Source organism: Protopterus annectens, chromosome 5.part1, assembly GCF_019279795.1.
Source record: "Protopterus annectens isolate FY-2018-M chromosome 5.part1, PAN1.0, whole genome shotgun sequence".
Taxonomy (NCBI): Eukaryota; Metazoa; Chordata; order Ceratodontiformes; family Protopteridae; genus Protopterus; species Protopterus annectens.
Window position 1 is genome coordinate 625,793,036 of NC_056736.1, and position 23,548 is coordinate 625,816,583.

At 39.1% G+C, this 23,548-nt stretch overlaps 1 protein-coding gene across 1 annotated transcript in view; it reads right to left on the reverse strand.

Moving 5' to 3' along the window:
* LOC122803568 (WD repeat-containing protein 49-like) overlaps positions 1-23,548 on the reverse strand; it is a 1,120,011-nt gene that overhangs the window by 435,089 nt on the left and 661,374 nt on the right. Inside the window, exon 19 of the mRNA XM_044073240.1 lies at positions 9,622-9,676. Within this exon, the coding sequence (XP_043929175.1) occupies positions 9,622-9,676 (55 nt within the window). The remainder of the gene's footprint in view (positions 1-9,621; positions 9,677-23,548) is intronic.

Below are 23,548 nucleotides of genomic sequence, written 5' to 3' on the forward strand. Positions count from 1 at the left end.
GCACAATGTTTTACTATGCCAGGTTATTAACAGTTATAATTGGAGCGATGATGTAGAGGTTTGTGCTGATAGTTACTATCACATCTTGTGATTTGAACTTTGTGTACATTATTGTTTTATTATTCACACTTGAAACGTGATCTTCTTGTTATGGTCATAATATGTATGAAGATAATTTCTACTGCTAAAGATGTACAACAAGTTTTCAATGTTATTCTCCCCTTAGGTTAATTGTTTTTAGGGTTAGGATTGGGGATGGTTTTGGAGACTGATGATGCTACGAAGACAGATATGGACATGTCTCTACTACAGATTACTTATATACTTTCTAAAGAAAGAGTTAAAATCCAAATACATTATGTTACCTAAGTTAATTGTGAACAAATAATGTGGTCTATAGATTCTTGGAATGTCAGAGGCCTTCAGGAGACTAAGAAAAAAAAGCTACTTATGCACTTAATCTTTAAGTCTGATGCTAATGTAATTTTTGTCCAAGAAACACATTTAATGAATGGTGACTGGGATAGCGACAGGAAAAAGAAATGGATAAATTCAGTAATAGCTTCGGGCAGTTGTACCAACTCAAAAGGCGTGGCTATTATTATCAAAGCCTCTTTTAAAGAGCATATTGTAGACTTTGGTCAGGATGAAAAGGGTAGGTGGTGCTACTTTACCTGTCTAAAAGCCCCTCTCACTAGACCCTTTTTATTTATAAACCTATATGGCCCCTGTACTAACAACAAGATTTTATTAATCTTTAAGTCTGATGTTAATGTAAACAACAAGATTGTTGGACGGCGCAGTGGTGCAGCAGTAGCATTGTCGCCTCATAGCAAGAGGTTCTCCGGTTCGATTCTCGGCTGGACTGCCTTCTGTGTGAAGATTGCATGTCCTCCCAGCATTCATGTGGGTTTCCTCCGATTTCCTTCTACGTCACAAAGACACATGTATGGAGTGTTTCTCCCCGGGCCTCCGTTGAAAATTGGCTTTATTTCAAGTTGGACTTTCCCAGTTAACAAATGTTAAATAAAATATTATTGAGATATACAACCTCTTAAAAAGATTCCCAGAACATGAATACATATTGGGAGTAGACTGGAATTTGGTGCAAGACCCTACAATAGACAGAACAAATAATAAAAACTCTTGAGACCTTCGATCTGTTTTAGCATTAGAGGACCTCATTACATAATTTTCACTAATAGAGCCCTACAAACTCAAAAATGACACTAATCCTAAGGTAAATTTCACATATTACTTACCTTGCTATAAATCATGGTCTAGAATAGACTTCTTTCTAATCTCAGATTCCTTTATAAAATTAGAGCTTAATTATAGTGCTGAACCTAGATTTTCTCTTGGATCATTCTAAAATAACCCTCAAAACAAACTGGTTAAAAATTAACCAAGATAACTTTAAATGTTTTGGATGGTCTCTAAACCCCGACCTTTTGTTAAAACAAGACATCAGACAGGAAATAGATAGCTCTCTTGATGACTTAGAGAATAACTTTCTAGACATCAATATATCTTTGATATAAGATGGGCTGCAATGAATGTGAGGATAAGAGGCATTTTAATTCGCAAAGCATCCTATTACAAAAAAAAAAATAATCAAGGATAAAGAGATTAAACTACATTCTGAAATTAAAGAAGTTGAGGAAAAACTGCAACATAACTTTAACCTGGAAAATAATCTCCTGAAATTACAAAAAGATTTATATATGGTGCATAGTCAAAAGTATTCTTTTACAGAAATGAAACTTCTTACTAGATATGCAGACCTGACACAAAAAACATCCAAATTATTAGCAAAACTAATAAATACACTCCAATCAGCTCCCAATATAACCGAAATAACATATAACAGCAAAACAGCAAATACAAATAAGGAAATAATGGACATCTTTGAGACATTTATACACAACTAAATGGACTCCAGAAACAAACCTCAGTAGAGCACTGTAAAAGTTTTCTTAACAATATAAAATTTCCAACAATTGAAAATCATCAAGCTGACCTGCTAAAAGTGGGTTTATATTATAACATCGAAGTTCAAAAACTTTGAATGTTATAATATTGAACCCTTTAGTGCGAAAGCTGAGAATAGCGAAGCTTCGGAACATCTAAATTTTACCTAGGGTAAGATTTCGGTGGTCCATGGCTTCGCTATTTACAGCAGTGTGGTGCGATGGTTACGGACCGGGTTTAGGGAAGTGAGCGAACAGAGGTTACGGATTTGGTTCAGGTAAGTGTGGTGCGATGGTTACAGACCGGGTTAACGTAAGTGAGTGAATGGACTGGGTTAAGGTGAGTGTGCGGTAGTTAGGGACTTTAGGGTTAGGGTGCGGGTAAGGTGAGTGTGCGGTAGTGACAGACTTTAGGGTTAGGAGCGGGTTAAGTGAATTAGGGCGCGGGTCAGGTAAATGTGCGATTGTGTGGACGTGAGGGTTAGGGTGGGGTAGGAGAGTCAGGGTTAGGGAGTGGGTAAGGTGAATGTGCGATAGTTAGGGACCTTAGGGTTAGGGTGGGTTAAGGTAAGTGGGTAGTTAGTGGTGTATGTCTGGTTTAGTGTAGGGTTCCATGAAGTGTATGTGTGTGGATTATTTATTTTGGGTGTGCTTGAGTTGTGTGTATGTTTGTCAGAACAGCAAATTTTTTACCTGGGAAAAAATTTGCTATTCTGACTGTTCGGTTTTATGGTGTTTCGATTAAATGGGGTCGATGTTATAACATTTGATGTTTTTAGACTTCGATGTTATAATATAGACCCCTAAAAGCACCCCTCTCAAATGAAGAAATTACAAATGCAATTAAGAAGCTAAAGTTAAGTAAATCTCCTGGGCCTGATGGGTTCCCCTCTAATTTTTACAGACTTTGCATCCGTACTCTCACCCATTTTCATGAAATTATGTAATTTTAATACTAAAAGGGGCTTCATTGACATCTTCATTAATAACTCTAAGACTATCTTCATTCCAAAACCTAATTCTGATAATAAGAACCCCATGAACTACAGGCCAATTGCTCTTATAAATATAGATATAAAAATTTTGACTACAATTTTTGTCCAATAGACTCAAAACAATACAATCCAGCATTATATCATCTGAACAATCTGGTTTCATGATGGGCAGGCAAACATGGGAAAATACTCTCACTCTAGATGCAGCTATTCAACTACTGAGAAAAGATAAATACCCCAGATGTGCTCTCACCTTGGACGCAACTAAAGCATTTGATAAAGTAAACTTAGATTTTCTATACTTAACACTGTCATATTACAATATCCCTGAAGAATTCATTGAACTAATTAAAAAGTTTTACAAGTCTTCCATCATGACACTTTTCTTGAACAAGACATAGTATAACCCAATAAAAATAATTAATGGCATTAGACAAGGCTGCTCCCTATCACACTATCTCTTTAACCTCTATATCGAACCCTTATGCCTATATATAAAACAAAGAACATTCTACCATATTCCAGAGATTCTGCATAATAAGCTAACCTTAACAGCATATGCAGATGACATTAACATATACTTTCAGCTACCAAATACGGACTTAAACAAAATCTTAAATGCTACTGAGAATTTTTCTAAAGTGACAAATTATGAAATCAACACCTTGAAATCCTTCATATTCCCACTTAACCCCCTGGGTCATAATATAGCTTACTTTCTACAGACATCTATTAAAACAAGCTACTCACTTAAATACTTATGGGTAAACCTTGAGCATAATCGTAAATCAAACATGCAAAATAACCTTCTAAAAAAATGGACGACTGTAAAGCTAGATCTGCAGAGACGAGAAAACATGAATTTCCTACTATTATCTAAAATTGCAATAGTTAAAATTAATATTCTTCCGAAACTTTTATACCAGCTTAATGCCACTAATATTACATTTTGTAAATCGTTTTTCAAAAAAGTAAATAAGGACCTATCCAAATTTATTTGGTACCTGAAAACAACCAGAATTAGTTATACAAAATTAATACTACCAACTGATAAAGAAGGCATGGGGTTACTGGATTTTGAACTGTACTATAAAATAATATGTTCCAACAGAATTATCCAGATTGCTAAATGTAACCCACTGAGCAATGACTGGTTCCCACTGTGGGTTAAATTATGGCACAATCACATTAAGGAATACAGACCTAACCCCAAAGCCCGCCCCTTCATGGACATTTCAAACTGAAAAATAATTTAAAGTACATAACTTACTTAATCATAAAATTCTCATGTACCAAGAACTTTTTGAATTTGCAAGCCTTTCACATATTCTAAAGCTATTACAACCAATTCATTTAAACCCTAACTCAACAGTAGGGACTAAGATGTTAAATCTAGCTCAATTTCCATTAATAAAAAACTTCATCATTTGGGACTTCTACAAAATTAAAAATAATACCACCAATGAAATCAGGGAAAACTTCAACTTAAATAAAAAATACATTATTATCATTAGACAAGTCATGGAACTCATTGAAGCTTTTAAAAACATACCCGAAGATGTGCAAACAGATGTTAATACTTCATTAATGACCCTGAGATGTCTACTGTATAAAAAGAAAATGCTTTCTACTGTGTACAAATGAATTATAATAATAAAATATCAAGCCTGTACCCTGTTCTCTAAATATTGGAATGGAATAAACAATAAAATTACCATGGAACAAGTTTCACATGCTATAGAAAATGCTGTTAAATTATCGCCTTTTAGAAATCTACTTTATACACAATTAATGATCAGTTTGTTTGTTTGTCTTTCGGCTTTTCCCGGTAAGGGGTCGCCACAGCGGAACTCCGGTCCGCTAATGATTGGCAGTAGATTTTTATGAAATGCTGAGGTGCCAGCTCGACATCCAACCTTCAACGAAGGCACGCCCATTTACGCACGCATGTCTTTCGAACGCTACCCAACCGCGGGGAGGACATGCAGACTCCACACAAAAGGCACTCCCAAGCCCAGCCGAGAATGATCAGTAATAACACTTATTTCACACCAATTAGACTGAACAAATTTAACTCAAACTCTTCCCCTTTCTGTCCTTTCTGCCCGAAGATGTATGCAGACCTACTTCACATACTTTGATATTGCAAATTTGTTCAAAATCTATGGGGTTCGTTAAGAATCAGGCTAGAAAAGATGGGATATGGGGAAACTACTGTTTCAGGGGAGTTTGCAATCTTTCACATTACCACAGACAGAATACCCAAGCAGGAATTCCACATTCTTATCACTCTTTTCATGTTAATAAAACTTTATATCACTCAAAACTGGTTAGATAAACCCAAATTAGCAAGGGAGGGATACAGAAACATGGCAGTCAAATACATCGCCTCCCATAAAATGATAACAAGAAATAATAAAATACGTTCCTACTACTAGAAGTTTTGGGGTTTTCTCATTGACCACATTCTTAAGGAATAAATACTCTTTGTAGGTATTACAGACATTAGCTTATAATAATCACTACCTTCTGTCCACTGAATACATAATAATATGATAAGCAGGGTAAATTCCGCAATTTTGTATTAACTGTATAGAACATGCAAAACAATAAAACTCCCTGCTCTTTGAGATTACTCATTGTAGCAGTTGTAAGTATTGTATATAGTTGAGGGTTAACTAAAGGTTAAAAATTTTTATATCAAGTCATAATACTATTTTTTTTAATGCAAAGCTATCAACAGTACTGTTGCTTATGTGCCATTTCCTTGTTTATTGTAACCCTGCTGGTAAATTATCTATATGGTCCTACGCCCAATATAGTTGTATTCTTTGTTTGTATGTACCCACTTTGTACATTGGACTGTTATAAATTTGTTGGTGAATTATCTCTGAAATAAATAAAACAGATTTATGAAAAAAAAAGTCCATAGTACCTCAAGGCAGATTCCCAGAGAGTCACAAATTAAAGTTATTAAGATTCATCTTGACCTAAACAAAACCATCTATCAGATCATAGCATGCTACAGGACCGCTTCGCTGGCTCCTGAAAACCATGCCCAGTTCTTAAATACATGGGATATACTTCATATACACAAAAACTCCATCACCTTGGGAGACTTCAACTACCTATTGATAAATGGGGGATGTATACCTCAAATTCCTTGATTTCATAAACAAAAATGTCTTGAATCAAATAATCAAAGAGCCCTCAACAGGTCAAAATGCTCTTGACCTGGTCCTAACAAACATGACAGCTCTAGCTAATATCCCACAGGTATAATCTTCTCCAGTCAAGTGTGACCACATATTAGTAACATTCTTTTTCAAAATGCCTAAACCAGTTGAGGCAAATATCACATTATTCAAATACTTCAAACATACAAACTTGGTACAGTTCTAGGGTCTCTCTAACTTCAAATAAAACTGTGCCCCCAAAATGTAGACATGGAAAGCAAATTCTACAGACATCTAGAAAACTGTATAAATCTGTCAGTCTCTACCAAAACTACACAAAATGGGAAAGGAAACAGCAAACCAGCTGGGTGGTCCACATGCATAAATAAACACTATAATAAGAGAAAAAAAACTTGTTAGAATATCTAAACTACCTTCACTTAACTACTGCACATAAACTAATATATAACCCCACATCATGCCCATCTCTCTCCTCTCTGCTGACCTTGTACCAGCCAAATAGACCCCTTAGATCAGAAAATAAAACTCTGCACAAAATCAACAAACCCCAACTCCCAGCCGGTCAAATGCTCTATTCCTATACTGTTTCCAAACTCTGGAACTCCATCCCATCCATAATAACCTCCATTAGTAGCCCTGCCTATTTAAAAGGTCTCTTAGACAATATCTCTCCTCTTGCTGGCTATGCCCATGCCAAAAATAACTCTCTCTAAACCCTATCTCCCCTACTCTACCCCACTACTTTTTTCCCCATCTCTTTTCCCATCCTCCTTCTTCTTGCCAACCTGCACTCTAACCATCCCAGCTGTGCCTACCCCTGATACCTACCCAGAAATTTAATACATACCCTCTCTCACTATACTCACCTTACTACCACTCCTGAACCTTTCATCCCTGTTTTCTTTGTACTCCTATTCTACTCTTCAACCCACTGCCCAGCTACCTGTTTAATTTCAGTCTAACTCTTGCATGTACATTATACTGTGTTACCTAAAAATCCATGCCTACTATTGCTACTGTCTAGCCCTCTAAGCATGGATGTAACTAAATTGTATTTTTGTATATTCTGTAAAGTATAGTCTTCTTGCCATTTATGTAACTGAAAGTTAATTTCTGTATAATTTGTATGTGGAGCTTTTCTCCCCGGGCCTCCACTGAAAATGGGCTCTCCAAGGCCCAGTGGACTTTCCCAGTAAACAAATGCAATAAATAACCTGACAAGCCTCAACTACAAGGTCATGGACTGCAGTCATAACAGACCTGATAAACTAAGATATGAAAAAATATTATAAGATTTAACCCCTAGTAGTTTGGCTTTGTTAGGGGTAGATCCTGTCTGATGAATCTGGTAAATTTGCTTGAGATGGTAACACAAGCCGTTGTAAGTGGTCATGCTGTCCAAACAGCATAACTCAACCTCACAAAGCAGATAATACTATATACCCCATGTCAACATTATCAACAAGCTAAATACACATCCAAACAATACCTATGTGGTTAGATAGCTAGTTCATTGGCCAAGGGGCAGAACCCACACTGTGAGAGTGGCAGGTGCAACCTCAGAGATCGTGAAAGTAACCATTGGGACACCATAGGGATCAGGGCTAGGAACTTTTGTATTTGGCATATACATCTCTGATCTCCAAATAAAAAATCAGGAACTCTGGTCACCCAAGTGTTCCAAAAATTGTTAACTTGGTGTTATACTTGAATTGCCTTCTAATATGCAGAATTTACAAAGTGAACTTACACATGCTAATAGCTGCTGCACTGACAACAGGTTAAAACTACATGCTAAAATAATTCAATATTTTTGCATTTGGCAAACTCTCCACCCAGCTTACAGTATAGAAAACATCCCACTCCAAAATGAAGATGTTGTGAGAGACCTTGCAATATGGGTAGATAACTCTCTCTCCTTGGACCTTCATGTTGCAACAGTGGTCAGGAAATCATTCTATCTGGCACAACTAATCATAAAGGATATTTCCTCTAGGTCCAAAGAAGTCCTGACCAATCTATCTTCTGCATTGATCAGGTCTGTCGTAGAATACTTCCTTTAAGATGTACCTTACTAAGCAGTTAAAAAGACCCCAAAGGTTCCTGTCAAAAAGATCAAGGGACAAAAGGACATGAGCTATCGAGAGAGGCTGAAGGCCTTGTCCTTGTATACAATGCCATACAGATTCCTTAGGGATGATCTGTGCCTTACCTTCGAGACTATTAGAGGTCTGGCAGTCCAAGGCCACTTATTTTTCCACAAATCAAACAGTCCTGCAAACACTACAATCAGAGACCCGAACCCTGGTTGCTATTTTTAATGGAATATTTGGTCCTGGTTTCTTTAAGACCTAGTGACTCCAGTGAGGACTAGTGGATCATGTAATAAGGAAAAATTTTAAAAGTTGATGCATGCAGTTTCGAGTTAGATCTGAAGAATTTTGGCAATGTTTAAACGACAGCGCTAATAATAAAATCGGGGTCTGTATACACAGAGTTTTCCACTTTGCATTGTTTTTTTGTTTTCAAGTTTTTGGTTGGTTTGTTTGTTCAGTCACACTACTTTCCTCAGTATCCAAATACTTTGATTGCTAAAGTCACTTACTGCTGTGATGTTGGTACTCTTCTTTCTGCTGGTTTAATACTCTCTCCATTTCACCAGAAATGACTTAGGCAGACAAGTCTGTTACCGAAACTGACTTTTATTTTAATGTTTTTTAAAAGCAGTGATGTCAATTTTGGCTCTAAAAATCTAAAACTTAAACATCATTGGTGGAACTGTCATACTGACCTGCTTTTCTTTCTATCCTATTTCATAACACTGGGACCGTATAATATTACGTGCCTAGGGAGCACACGTTTAGTTTTATTTCTGCATCGGGCAGTACCATGATCATTTTTTTAGGTTGTCTCTAGAAAGTGACAGGGTTTCTTTTCTTCTGCATTACTGTGATTGGTTTTAATTCAGTGTCTTTCACGGCACATTTAAATATTGTTCCTGATGAAGTAGTTAAATTTCAGAATTGTGTTATGCTTCCCAAATGTAATCCTTACTAATAAGTTTTACAATTCCCAAAATCTATTACTTAGCTAAGCAGTTTCTTCTTATTTCCTTTGCTGATCTCAGTCATCTATGAGTAATAATTTACACTTTAAAAATCTGGCCTTACAGACTTTCAGCACAATTACAGTATCCACTCTGGGCTAGTGATTCACAGACACAAGGCTGACACAAATTTCTACGCTAAGTAATGTGATATTTCAGTTGCAAAAACACAGAGGGATGTTGGATGTTTTTTGCAGCTTATAACTAGAGGCAAACAAATTGTATGCTTTTTTATATTTTTAGCTGAACAGAACTGTTATAATGAGGAAAACACATGAGGTATGGATATAAATGTCCTTTAAGAAACTGATGCTGTTACATTTTGAAATTTGCAATAAATTAAAACAGCATACCTGTTTTTGTTCATCTCTACATAGGTACAGTCGCAGACCTCTTCACTTGAGTCCACTAAAGAGGGAAAAAAAACAATGTTTTTTCTTTTTTATATTAGTTTGTCACATACCTGCCTAGATCAAAAGGGAGTAAAGCAGGTAACAAATTCTTACTAAGGAAGTAAAATCAATCAAATTTGTTATGTCAAACTGCAGTATTACTTTTCTTATACTAGGCTAACTCAAAATAAGGAGTATAGCAGTTCTAATTTTCAGAAGGTACAGACATCCTAACAGATCCGTTTAAGGTGGAGGTGGAATTACATCAAGGATCAGCTCGGAGTCCTTTTTTATTTGCAGTGGTGATGGACAGGTTGACAGATGAGATCAGACAGGAGGCCCCGTGGACTATGATGTTTGCAGATGACATTGTGATCTGTAGTGAGAGTAGGAATCAGGTTGAGGAGACTCTGGAGAGGTGGAGATATTCTCTAAAGAGCAGAGGAATGAAGGTCAGCAGGGCTAAGACAGAATATATGTGTGTAAATGAGAGGGAGGGTAGAGGAATGGTGAGGATGCAGGGAGTAGAGTTGGTAAAGGTGGATGAGTTTAAGTACTTGGGATCAACAGTTCAGAGTAATGGTGAGTGTGGAAGAGAGGTGAAGAAGAGAGTACAGGCAGGGTGGAATGGGTGGAGAAGAGTGTCAGGAGTGATTTGTGACAGACGGGTACCAGTAAGAGTGAAAAGGAAGGTCTACAAGACAGTATTGAGACCAGGTATGTTATATGGGTCGGAGACAGTGGCATTGACAAAAAGGCAGGAGTCAGAGCTGGATGTGGGAGAGTTAAAGATGTTAAGATTTGCACTCAGTGTGACTAGGATGGATAGAATTAGGAATCAGTATATTAGAGGGTCAGCTCATGTTGGACAGTTTGGAGACAAAGCAAGAGAGACGAGATTGCGTTGGTTTGGACATGTGCTGAGGAGGGATGATGGGTATATTGGGAAAAAGATGCTAAGGATGGAGCTGCCAGGTAAGAGGAAAAGAGGAAGGCCTAAGATAAGGTTTATGGGCGTGGTGAGAGAGGACATGCAGGCGGTTGGTGTGACAGAGAAAGATGCAGAGGATAGGAAGAAATGGAAAGAGATGATCCGCTGTGGCGACCCCTAACGGGAAACGCCGAAAGATGATGATGACAGACATCCTTTTTCCTCACTATACTTTTTGCAGGACTAGACTTAGAAGGCTATACACAGGGTACAAGCTGCTTGGCCCCTATACATGGAATGCAAGCTGCTTGGCCCCTATACACAGAATACAAGCTGCTTGGCCCCTATACACAGGATGCAACTTGCTTTGCCCTTATATACAGGGTGCAAGCTGCTTGGCCCCTATACACAGGGTGCAAGCTGCTTATCCCCTATACACAGGGTACAAGCTGTTTGGCCCCTACACACAGGGTACAAGCTGCTTGGCCTCTATACACAGGGTGCAAGTTGCTTAGCTCCTATACACAGGGTACAAGCTGCTTGGCCCCTAGACACAGGGTAAAAGCTGTTTGGCCCCTAGACACAGGGTACAAGCTGCTTGGCCCAAGCTCTCCCCCAGGGATATAGCATGCCAAGGTGGATCCCGAGTCAAACTCCCTACAGCCCATCTTCACTGTTGATACACTTAAGGCATACTTTTGTGATTGTGATTTGATGTAACTAGTATTGTTTGGAGGTAAATCTCAGAGTACGCACCACTTACCCCCCTCCCCACTACAAGCAGTGTTAGTGCCTCCTTGAGAAGATCATAGCAATGACATCAGTAAGAAAGTGGAGTGGTAGTGCAATTACAAATGAAGAGACATTCATAGTAAATGGAAACTCCGAGGGAGAGAAAAAAATTGCACAAAACCATCTCAGGCCAACAAAATTCATCCCATTCATAGTGAATGGAAATTCCATGAGAGAAAAATTACACAAAACCATCTCATGCCAACAAAACTCATCCTATCCATTGTGAATGGAAACTTCATGAAAGAGGAAAAATTACATGAAATCATACATTCATAGGTGGTTACTAGGCTATTGACCCGAAGGTCTTTACAAGCCTAGTGGTGTGTACCCAATATAATACTAGAAAAACCCAATATAAAGGATCTTGCCAAAACTTGAAATCTTAGTTAGCAATGACTGCCCATATCTAGGAGGGTCATAGGTAAAATCCCTGGCAGGAATTTACAGTTTCCCATCTAGTCATCCAGGCTATGCTTAAAGAGGGTCATAGAGAGGAGTGGCAACCTCTGAGAGATATAGCTGTCTCCCCACCAAGTCCTCTTTATGTCACAGGCCAGGTTAAGGTCCCTGGAGAAGGTGAACTTTTCCCATCAGACTTGCGGATGTGCAGCATTTCCAATAGGTTTGGTTCCTAGATTGCTCTGTAGGCCAGGCACAAGTCTTCTCTAACTAGTCTGTACTCTACTGAGTACAGTGACAGCGACTTCAGTCTATCAATGTATGACATGTGCTGGAGAACCTGAATTGTGTTTGTTAGAAATCTATATGGTCTCTCAAATTGCTGCAGGTGCCTGGTAAGATACATACCAAACAGAGCATTGTACTCAATTATTGGCCTAATGAAGGTTGAGTACAGAGGAGTTATGCCCTGTTTCGCTCTTGAAGCAATGCCTTTGTTAATGAGGTGTGCAACGTAGAATGCTTCCCTTACCACAGTAGACACATGGTGGTCAAAGTTTAGGCTACAATCAACTTGTGTTCCCAAGTCTCTCACTACTGAGTTGTTACTTAGGGTATTATTATTTATATGATAGTCTGCAGGGATACTGTTTTAACCAAAGGGAATGATAATGCATTTTTTGTCAGTGAGTTCAAGTCCATGCCTCTGGCACCAATCACTGGTTTATGTAAGTCCCTCTTGAAGTATATTGACATCATTTGAGGATTCAATGATTGCACCTAATATACAGTTGCCAGCAAACTTATTCAGCCACAGCCCCTCTGTTTTGGCCTGAACTTCTGAGAAGTACATTCCAAACAATGGGGGGCTCAACACTGACACCTGTTTAACCCCACTGGTGACAGGTCTTTTGGTTGAGGTAAAGTCTCTGATTTTGACTGAGTGGGATCTGTTGGTGAGCCAGTTAGCAACCCACCTGACATAAGGGTTGATATTCAACTCGGAGAGTTTATCAATGATGCCCAAATGTGGGATTGTGTGTAAGGCTAAGTCAAGGTAGGTTGTATGCACAGCTTTGCCTTCATCTATGGCTCTGGTGACATTTTCAAAGAAGTCCACCAGGTTTAACAGGCATGACCTGCCTTTGACAAAACCAAACTGTGTCAGATCAAGGGTTTGGAGATCACCTATAGCCTTATTAATAAGGTCCGTGATGATTTGTTCCATGGCCTTACATATAAGGCTGGTTAAGCTTATGGGTCTGTAGTTCCCAGGGTCTGTTCATGTACCCCCTTTATGAAGGAAGATGATGGTTGCTGTTTTTTATTCAGTAGGAAGAAAATCAGTACTCAGGCTGTGGTTGAACAGAGAACCTAATGGAGTTGCTAACTCATGTTTTAGACCATTTAAAACACAACCGGAGATGTCATCCAGTCCTACAGAGGCTGTATTTTTGGCCTTGGAGAGAGGATTAATGACTTAGCCTTTGGCGATGCAAGGTGAGGGAGATGTAGAGGGAATGCTGTGTGGAATGTTTGGAGAGGACGGGGGGTGAACTTTTCACCAAACCTGTCAGCTAATAGGTTAGCTATTTTCACAGGATCAGTGTGCGTGATGCCATCCACAGCTAGTTCAGCACATGTCTGGATCCTACCTTTTAAGTTACAGATATAGCTGAAGAATGCATTAAGGTTATCCTTAGTTATGGTTGCTATTTTTTTTTTAAAGTTGCCCTTAGAGGATTTTACAGGTTGTGTTATTTGTTTGCTAAAGCGGAGGAGAGTGTTCTTCCATTGCTGGGACCTCTCTTTTTTATTCTTAGACAGTAATTTCTTCCTTTTGTTGTATAGCTTATTAATGTCAGATGTCCACCAGGGAGGCTTGTGTTTTCTTGAGGATCTTGTTTTGATCTTATTAGGTACAGCAGTGTCAATACTTTTGTATAAATTATTGTACAGGGCACTTCTGTATGCCTTAGTGTAGTTGTCAATGTCATCTGTGGCACCAGGAGCTTGGAAATTATTTATTCCACCCCTTAGAGGGTGTAATTAGCTTTGGTGACATTTTTTAGCCTGATTTCACCTAAGAGGGGTTCAGGTGTTATAGCTACTTCAAATGTGACTGATTTGTGATCAGATTTAAATGTGACTGATTTGTGATCAGATTTAACCAGTGGGGCTCCTATACTTGTGGTGGTGCAATACTCACTCATGTTAGTGAGGACCAGGTACAGAATATTTGAGTCTCTCGTGGGGTTGCATATTATTTGTTCTAAGGTGTTAGTGTTAACAAAGTCCAGGAACCTTTGTGTGAGTTTGTTGGTACTTGTATAAGTTTTCCAGTTAATGGAGAGATATTTAAAATTGTCCATGACAAGTGCTTGGTTGTAATTTGATCGACTCAAGTAGGTCCAAATAAGCAGTGTGTGTATCATGGTTCACTGAAGGGGGCCTATAGCTAAAGATGACTTGAAGGGGGGGATGTCCTAACAACAGTTAGTTGAACTTGGAGTAACTCCATGGAGTTTTCCTGTCTAACCGGTCTAAAGGTGTATTTATCTTTGATGAATACAGATACTTCTCTTCCTTTGGTTCTCACACATTGATGTGCAGTCTGAAAGTGTGGAAGACATTGCAGCCTTGCAAGACTAGGGTACGCCCTGCGGCCCTGAACCAGGTTTCCTCCAGGGAGAGGAGTGCTTCCAGAGAGTGCAGTTTCTGATTATTTAAACTCCTACCATTTAGCACCATAACCTTTAAATTATTTGTGAGTGATATTTTGTTCTTGAGACATTGCCTAATAAAAGGCACTATGGGGGAGGCAAGTGCCTTAGCCAGTAACTGAAAGCCTAGCGGTGACTGGTGAAGACCATCTCTGGCAAAGTAGAGTTGTCTATCAACCATGTCATCCCAGGCTGACAGGAACTGGATTCCCTTAGAATGACATAAGAAACTAAGCCAAACTTTTTTGTTTATATTGTGGTATCTTCCTAGGTGAGGGTAGAATGCTACTCAAGGCTAGGGACATTCCTGCCTGGAACACATATTCAGAGAGCTCAATCGTGTCTCTCTTCATGTAGTCCAGTGAGGTACATCTCAAGTCATTCACACCAACATGAACTATGACAAAGTCATAACTGTACTTGTTGTTGAGAAACTTGAGTGCATGTGTGATCTGACAGATCCGGGCACCCGATAGACAGCTGACCGTAACCTTCTCATTGTCCAGTCTAATGAGTGGGACATCTGTGTGTCTCACAATGGAGTCACCTATGACTAAAAAATTGGGTCTATATCATATGAGCGAATAGCACAAATTGCGAACACTCATATCAAACGTACCGGACCTCGAAGTGCTATTTCTGAGATCGCGGTACAGTGAAGAATAGGATATTTGCCCTTTCCTCACTGTAGTGTGATCTTGGAGTTGGAATACATATTTAGCAGGGAGTGTAGGGGCACACAATAAGAAGTTCTAGGTCCGGTACATTTGATATTATGAGCGTTCACAATTTGTGAGATTCTCTCATATGAAATAGACCCAAAAAATTTGGTTTAGATGTGCTTTGCCTTAGGGACTTATTTGGTGAGACAATGATGTTTGTGTTTTTATGAGTATTGAGTGCTACAGATGCTGTATTAGGTGTAGCATATTTGTGTTTGGAAGGTCTCTGGTACTTAGGTAGGTTTCTGGTTGAGTACCTCTGCATATAATGGTTTGTGTGTTGAGTGCATGGTTTGTGAAGGAGGTGTAGTATATGAGCTGACAACCTGTTCAGTGTTACTGTTCTGTGCATGGCAGAGCAAGGATTCCAAATTCTTAGTGTAGATGCATCTCTCACAAATTCCACTTGGGTGATTTAGGAGGAGAGGGTTGGGTTGTCAGTGTACATAAGGCAGTTGTTATACTGCCTTTGAATACCCATGTCAATCAGGCTGGTAGCAGAAATGGAGGGAAACTGACCATCCATAATGACCATCCATAATGCTAGGTTAAATCCTGTTTTCACAGTGGGGAAAGCAAATGGAGGGGTGTGGTATAACTGGGTGCTCTAAGTGGGGTCTATACTAATGGGATGCTCTGTAAAGTGTCTATACTAGTGGGGGTTCTCCAAATGGTATGAGACCATTGTAGATTTGGTGGTTTTGGGACGGCTTAAGGGGTAAAAGCACAGCTGAGGTGCTCTCTGAGCAGCTAAGTGCAATGTAAAGGCTTCTTGGCTGGATCACAGGCAGCTACTACAGGAAAATTTATCTACTGAAGTTTTTGCATCTATAACTGCCAGTGGTAGCCCCACTGCATGGCAGTGCACGATGGTGCACAGTGGTGTGCTATGCATACACAGATGAATACAGTAGAGCAGTGATTGGTTACCTAACTCTGTGGAGTGGTTAAAACAAGTGCAAATCCACACAAATGCGGGGCTTATGTAGCAACAGTGAGCACGTTGCCTGTGACAGCAACCTTCAATAAGATGAGTCATAACTGCACTCTCCTGCCACAGGGGTGCAGGGGGGCCTTCTCCAACAAAAGATAGCCTGGTTTAGTGCTCAGCTTAACAAACAGAACCAGATTCAGCAGATCTGAGTCTAGTCTATGCTACAACAGACACAAAAGTGCAACAAATCAGGAGGAAGAATAGTTTTAAAAAATCAGCAATATAGCAAAATACAGTATAAAATTGTACATCTCAGGCCAACAAAACTCATCCCATCCATAGTGAATAGAAGCTCCATGAGAGAAGAAAAATTACTATGGCTTACTAAAGACAGTTATCACTACACTGTAGGCATGGCACAATGTCACCAGTGTACATACTATGCTACTGTTTGGGTAGATAAGCTATACTTGTTATCTAAAATGTTAGCAATATAGTCAAGCAGAAGTGAGTGTGCCATGCCTAACTGTGCAGATGCACATAAATGAAAACTATCTATAATATACATATAGAACATAAAAGGCATAATTCAGAAAAAAAGTAGGTTTAATAGCAAAAGAGTGTTGCTGTTAAGTATAAAAGAAAATGGCCACCAGTGATTCAAAACCATCTTGGTTGCTTAGTGTATAGCTGTCATCAACAGAAACACTTTCTAGTCAGGTCAGCACAACACAGCAGTATTAGTGGCATGCCATTCTACATATGTGCACACAGTGCATGCACAGAAGATGCATTGTACAGCTGTAGGAACACAGTGGAGCTACATTAAACTACATCATCCAGTGTGTACTTATTTTATTTTCATTGATTTCAAATAGAAGATTATGTGTCAAGCCTCGCAATCCACTACGCCTTCTGACTGATGTCATCACAAGGTCAGGTTACCAGAGGCAACTTATAGCAGGGTGATGGTGGGCTGTGCTAAATCACTTTACAACTTATAATACCTCATCAAACTAATTAATTATTGCAAAGGCCACAGTATGGGTTGGCTGAATGTTATAGGTTCATAGGTGTGTACTAAGCTAAAAACCACAAGGGCCTTTTTAAGCCTAGTTGTGCATCCCAAATCTCTGACAAGTTCTGGTACTCTGACAAGCAAGGGCCTGGGAAATGGGCCATTTACATTCTGCCTGTGTTAGAGACACAGGTGCTAAACCAAGGATGAATTTCCTGTTCCCCATTCAATTGTCCAAGTTACACTTGAATTAGGTAAGGGAGGAATTCTGCTTCACATGGATGGGGAGCCTGTTCCAGAGAGGTAGTCATCTCTGGGATACATACCTGTTTCGCCAGCAGGTCCTACTTATGTCATAGTCATGGTTTAAGTCTTTAGAATGGGTAATTATGGTGGTGTTTGTTTTGCAGACATGCAGAAGGCACATAAAGGTGGGGAGGTCTGACAATGCCATGTATGCCATGAAAGATCTCCCATCAACAGCCTGTAGGAGACAGAATACCATGATAAGGCCTTGAGACGGTCTTCATAGGACATGTTACTTACATCCTGTATTCTTTTAGTGAGGAGCCAAAAGGGACATTGTGCTCAATGATAGCTCTGATGAATGCCAAATACTGAGGATCAATGACCTCCTAATACCTGGATGCCGTACCTTTGCTTACATATTGCACAACATAAAAGACTTCCTCACTACTGTAGACACATAATGGTCAAAGGCTAGACTACTGTCTGTATATGTCCCTAAGTCCTCGACTACTGGGTCAACTCTTAGGGGTGTGTTGTCAATACGATAGTTACCAGGGGTGGATGACTTCCCAAAGGATACTATTATGCATTTCGTGGCATTTAGTTTTAGTCCATGGCTCTGACACCAGTTATTTGTCTGTGTCGGCCCTTCCTGGAAAAAATTTGTTTCAGTGGGGGACTCAATGGCTGCTCCTAATTTGCAGTAGTCTGCAAATTTAGTTAGCCAGAGGCCACTGCATTGGCCTTGACTTCAGAGCATTAAATGCCAAAAAGGAGCAGTCTCAGGACCTATCCCTGGGGTACTCCACTTGTGATTGTCCTCTTTGTAGAGGTAGACTCTCCAGTTCTAACTTCCTGGCTCCTGCCTGTAATCCAGCTGTCTATCCACTGGGTGACACACAATGGTTAATACCTAACCTCTTGAGTTTCACAACAATGCCTGATTGGGGTGTTGTGTCAAATGCCTTTGCCAAGTCAATGACAGCAGTGCAAACTATTTTGCCCACATTAATTGTTTTGGTAACCTTCTAAAAGATGTCCACCAGGTTGAGTAGGCATGACCTGCCCTTGACGAAACCAAATTAGGTTGGGTCCAGTGAAGTTAGCCATACAGTAGTTCCTGAATATTCTAGGGTTAGCTGGAGTTCTATGTTTTATTTTTAATTCAAGGGAGACCATTTTGTGGTCTGACCTTACCAGAGAAGGCTTTACACTAGGGCTTCTGCTGCACTCTCCTATATTAGTAAGGTCCAGATCCAGTATGTTTGCACCCCTTTTCAGTGTATTGACAATCTGGTCCAGGAAGTTTGTGATTACAAAATCCAGGAATCTCTGTGCCTGTATGCTTGCTGTTGTATATGATTCCTAGCTAAGAGTGGGGTAATTAAAGAAACCCATGACTATGGCATTGGGTTGGATGGTGAGTGTTTCCATTAAGTTTAACTATATGTTATGAGTTTCCTGGGTCATAGAAGCATACCTATACCTTCCAAGGAAGTGGTATGGGATTTTGCCTATGATGATTTGAACGTGGATGCACTCAAGTGCATTGTCCTGTTTGACCAGCCTTGAGTTATATTTATTTCTGATGTAAATCGAGACACCTCCACCTTTAGACCCTGTCTGTATATTAGCTGGTCTAAATATATGGAAGGCATTATTAGCTTTGCACTGCCGGTGTGCTCTTTAAACCATGTCTCAGTGACCACACAGAAGTCAGCATTCCCTAGGGTGAGGAGAGCTTGTACAAAGAAGATCTTTTTGTTTATACTCCACGCATTGAGCAGTAGCACCTTTACATTTTCTTGGTTTTGGTTTGCTATGGCAGAAGTACTTTCAGTTTGGCATTGCCTAAAAAGGCACTATAGAGGAGGACGATGTTTTAGCTAATATTTGAAAGCCTAGAAGGGAGAGATGCAGACCATCCCTGGCAAAGCAGCATTGTCTGTTGACCATCTCCTTCCATGCTGACAAATACTGCAACCCCTTAGAATGACACCCGTAACTAAGCCAATTATTAAATTCAGTCATCTTCTGTTCATATTGTGGCATCATACTTGGAGAAGGTAAAATGATGCTCAATGCTAGGCTCATACCAGCCTGGGACTCATATTCCAAGAGCTCCACGATGACCTTCTTCACGTAGTCTAGGGAAGTATGTCTCAGGTCATTTAAACCCATATGGTCTATGACTGAGTCGTACTGGTACTTCTGGTCCAGTGAACTGAGTGCATGCATAATGTGGTGGATACTGGTCACTGATAAGCAACAGACTGTCACTTTCTCCTTACTCAGCCTCATGAGAGGGACACAGTGTGTCTCACAAAGGAGTATCCAATGACCAGAATGGTGGATTGTGTGGTGGCTTGACTTATGGACTTAGAGGCTCCATGAGATGTGGCTTTATGTGTTGATATGGATGTTGTTTAGAAAGAGTGCATTCTGGGTAGCTGAGGGTATTTGTTATATGCACTTTGTCTAGGTGGTCTTTGGGATTTAAGATTACATTCAAGTCTCTCAGCATATGTGGGTCTATCTGTCTGCTTTCAACTGTGTGTGATGGGAGCAGCATGTGTACTACTGATGACCTGATTGACATTAGGAGTGTTTTATGTGAGAGCTTTGCCTCCAGTGACATTGTGTAAATACATCGAATGCATGCAATATCAGTCTGATAGAGAATTAACTGGTTGTCAGTAAACATATGTCAATTTCTACATTGCCTCAGGATGCCCATATCCATCAAGCTGGTAATGGAGATAGTGTGAAAGTTTGTATCCATGGCAACAGGCCCTTTTTTATTGATTTGACAGTTATTGTGAGAACATAAAGTAATGTCAGGACTATCTGGGGGCAGAGCTTGTCACCGCAAACTAATTGCCCTGTGTGCAACTAGGTACTGTTGAAATTTCAAGGGTGCTTTTACAGGAAAAATGTCAGTGCAAGGTGTCTGCATCTATACAAGGCACTGCCAAACACTTGAGGGGGAAAGTATAAGTAGACACTTATGATTTATGGATGAAGTATTTAGGGCGATATTCTGAAGTTAAGTTAGACAGCAGCAAATCAAGTAGTACTTACTGAAAAAAAATAGCTTTGTCAAGAATTATTAAAAGAAAGGGATTCCCCTGATTGGCTACTGCCAGGTTACTACAAATGTTGGCCTTACCACAGCTTCACACTACTGGAATACAATGCCCCTTTACTTCTTCTCTCACCAGAAGCAATACAGTAGCAGCAATCCTAAGATGAGAAGCAGGCCACAGGCTCTTTGGTGATGAATGGTCTTGTCCCACATGAAACTGGGGTCTGTAGGCTTGTTGTACTCTTTTCCTAGTAGATGGCTTGAATAGCAAACCAGATCAATCAGGAAGGTCCTGTACAACCGCTCACTGCTCAATCAGAGACAGTCAGGAATCAATGCCTTCTACTCCTTCTCTCACCAGGAGCAAAACAGAAGCATTAACTCCAAGATGACTTCTTAGAGGCAGAATGTGGGCTCTCCAGTAATTGGTGATCTTGGAGTAGATGCTGCAGATTTTAAAAGTAAGATGGAAACAATGGCTTAGTATCCTAAAGGTTGCAATGTGCAATAAGCAGTTTGACATGAAAGAACGTTAGAAATCTAAAGGGAGAGCCACTAATTTTAAAAGAACAAGATAGATTGGAAAGGGGTGGGCACTTTGTATTCTGGTTCTATGGAATAAATGTGGGATGGCCAATAAATTTAAATAGCTGAAGGGGAGTGATTTCACAAAATGATCATTTTGTGTTTAATGACAATAGCCAATGAAAGAGGAGATGAAAGGAAATATGTGGTCAAATTAAATGAGAGGTTGGCAACTAGGGAGATATTTGAGCTTAAAAAATACAACAGCACTAGGGAAGGAGGGTGGGGGAAATTTAATTTATCTGTGACTCACAAAAGACATAGCTGTGGTCTCTTTCCTAATTTTCCTAATTTAAATATGCAATTGAAAGCAGAGTACAAGTAAAACACTGTGTAAAGAAAATATACAATATACAAAATAGGAGAAGGCAATGAAGCAATACAAATTACAAGAAAGGAAAAATAAACTGCTTATTTTTATAATTTAATTTTCATCAAGTATCAAAATGTTATTAGCTCTGAGACTTCCAGGATGAATGCATATTGAATAACAGCATACATTTTAGATCTCCCAGTTTGAAAGCAGAAACTTAGCATAGAAAGTCAGTGGACCTGGATTTCTGGGTACATTTTTGTAACTGGCTAGTAGGTGCACTGCCTGGATGCCAGGAAAAAAGAAATACAGAGAACCTGATGAAAAATCATCTACAAAAGGTGATGAAAAAACCCTGACTGGGGAGAGTACTGTAGCTGTTCAGCAATAATCAGTGCAAACTTCAGGCATGAAGTCCAGTAACCTAGAGGAAAGTATAACACAAATTCACACCAGAGACATGACTAAAATAAATGAAACACTGATAGAGTATATCAACTCAAACAATAAAAGACTGGAAAAAAATGTAAGACTATTTAAACAGATATTAAGATAAGGTGATAAAACTGCAAAACTCAGGTCAAAACGAAGAAAAGACTGTCTAAATATGAGACTACACAACAAGAGAAGTTTCAAAATATAATAGAATTAGAGGTCAGAGTACATAGGGAAAACCTGAAATTTTCTGCTGTATCCGAGAAGCTGGACGGAACAGACTGCATTAATTTTATGAAAGCACAAATAAGCAACCGGACTGGTAATCCACAACAGGAATTGTTAATGGAAAGAGCACTTCGTGTGTATGCCCCAAACCTGGCTATGAGAAAACAACCTAGACTTTAAATAGTAAAGATGCAAACTTACCAGTAGAAAGAGTAGATTCTGACAAAACTGTGGCAGAATGACAAAATACTAAAAGTGGCAGACAACAGAGTGTTTGTGGAGAATGAGTACTCATAAACCAGGCATAAGAGGAGTCAATTTATTCTATTATTTAGGGAATGTTCAAAAGTAGGCATGAGATTCAAACTGCTGTACCCATCTATCTTCAAAATATTTTTCCCTGGAGGAATAAAATAATTTCTGACAAAATGCATTCTAAGGAAGAAATACAAAAGTGTGTCAAACAAAAAGTGTGTTGTGAAACAGAAGGAGATTCTGCTTCTTGTTCTTCTGGTAACAAAGAACACAGAGAGACTGTGCCAGTGAAACCTTTTCCAGTGTTTCAATCAAAAATGCTTGAGAGAGGGAAAAAGTACAAGGGTTGACTAGAAGAATCAAGGGCACATTGGAAATGAAGCAGATATGGAGTTTGGGAGATGGAGATGAACAGGAATAAAACAAGAAAATCTGGAAATATTGGACTTTCTTGGACTCTGTTAAACTTGTAGGGGACTCTAAAGCATATGCCTACTTCATGCCATAAATGTTTGGAGAATAAAATCAGTAACTTGAAAAATAATAAATGTGGGATTACAAAGCAATAATTATGTTTGTGAAACATGACAGAACAAAACAAAAACTGGAAATATTGATTTTTTAGACTTTGTTAACCTTGTAGGGGACTCTAAAGCATATGCCCTACCAAATGTCATTAGTGTTCAGAAAAATAGTCAGGAGGGAAGAAAAGGAGGGAGAAAGTTAAATGTAAGTAACCCCATTTTTTTCTTAATAGTACTACTTTGATAATGCATGGTTTTCTTTGCATGTTATAAAGCAAAGTTTATTTTAAGTGTAATGGGGATACCAATCTAAATAGGTGCTCCTGTTTTTTACTCTCCCTTCTTCTCTCTTTCTCCTTGTTCAGTTTTAAGAAATGTGGGTACTGCAATGTAAAAAAATCTGGTTAAAGGAGCATGGTAAAAGAAAAAATAATTTGCTTATTCTCATTCTTCATAGGGGAATGACTAAGTTAAGTCCATTAGCTTAATCTAGAAACACATTTTAAGAGAATGCAAGTAAATGAAAAAGAATATTGAATACTATAAGGCTGTTTTTTCTAGTAAATAAAGATATGCTTGGCAGTTTTATGTTTAATGCCGCTAGCAGACAATCTGATAAAGAAACATGGCTTAGAGAAATTGTCTTCTGAAAGCAGAGAAAGCTATAAAGATAAGACAAACCCAGAGAGCAC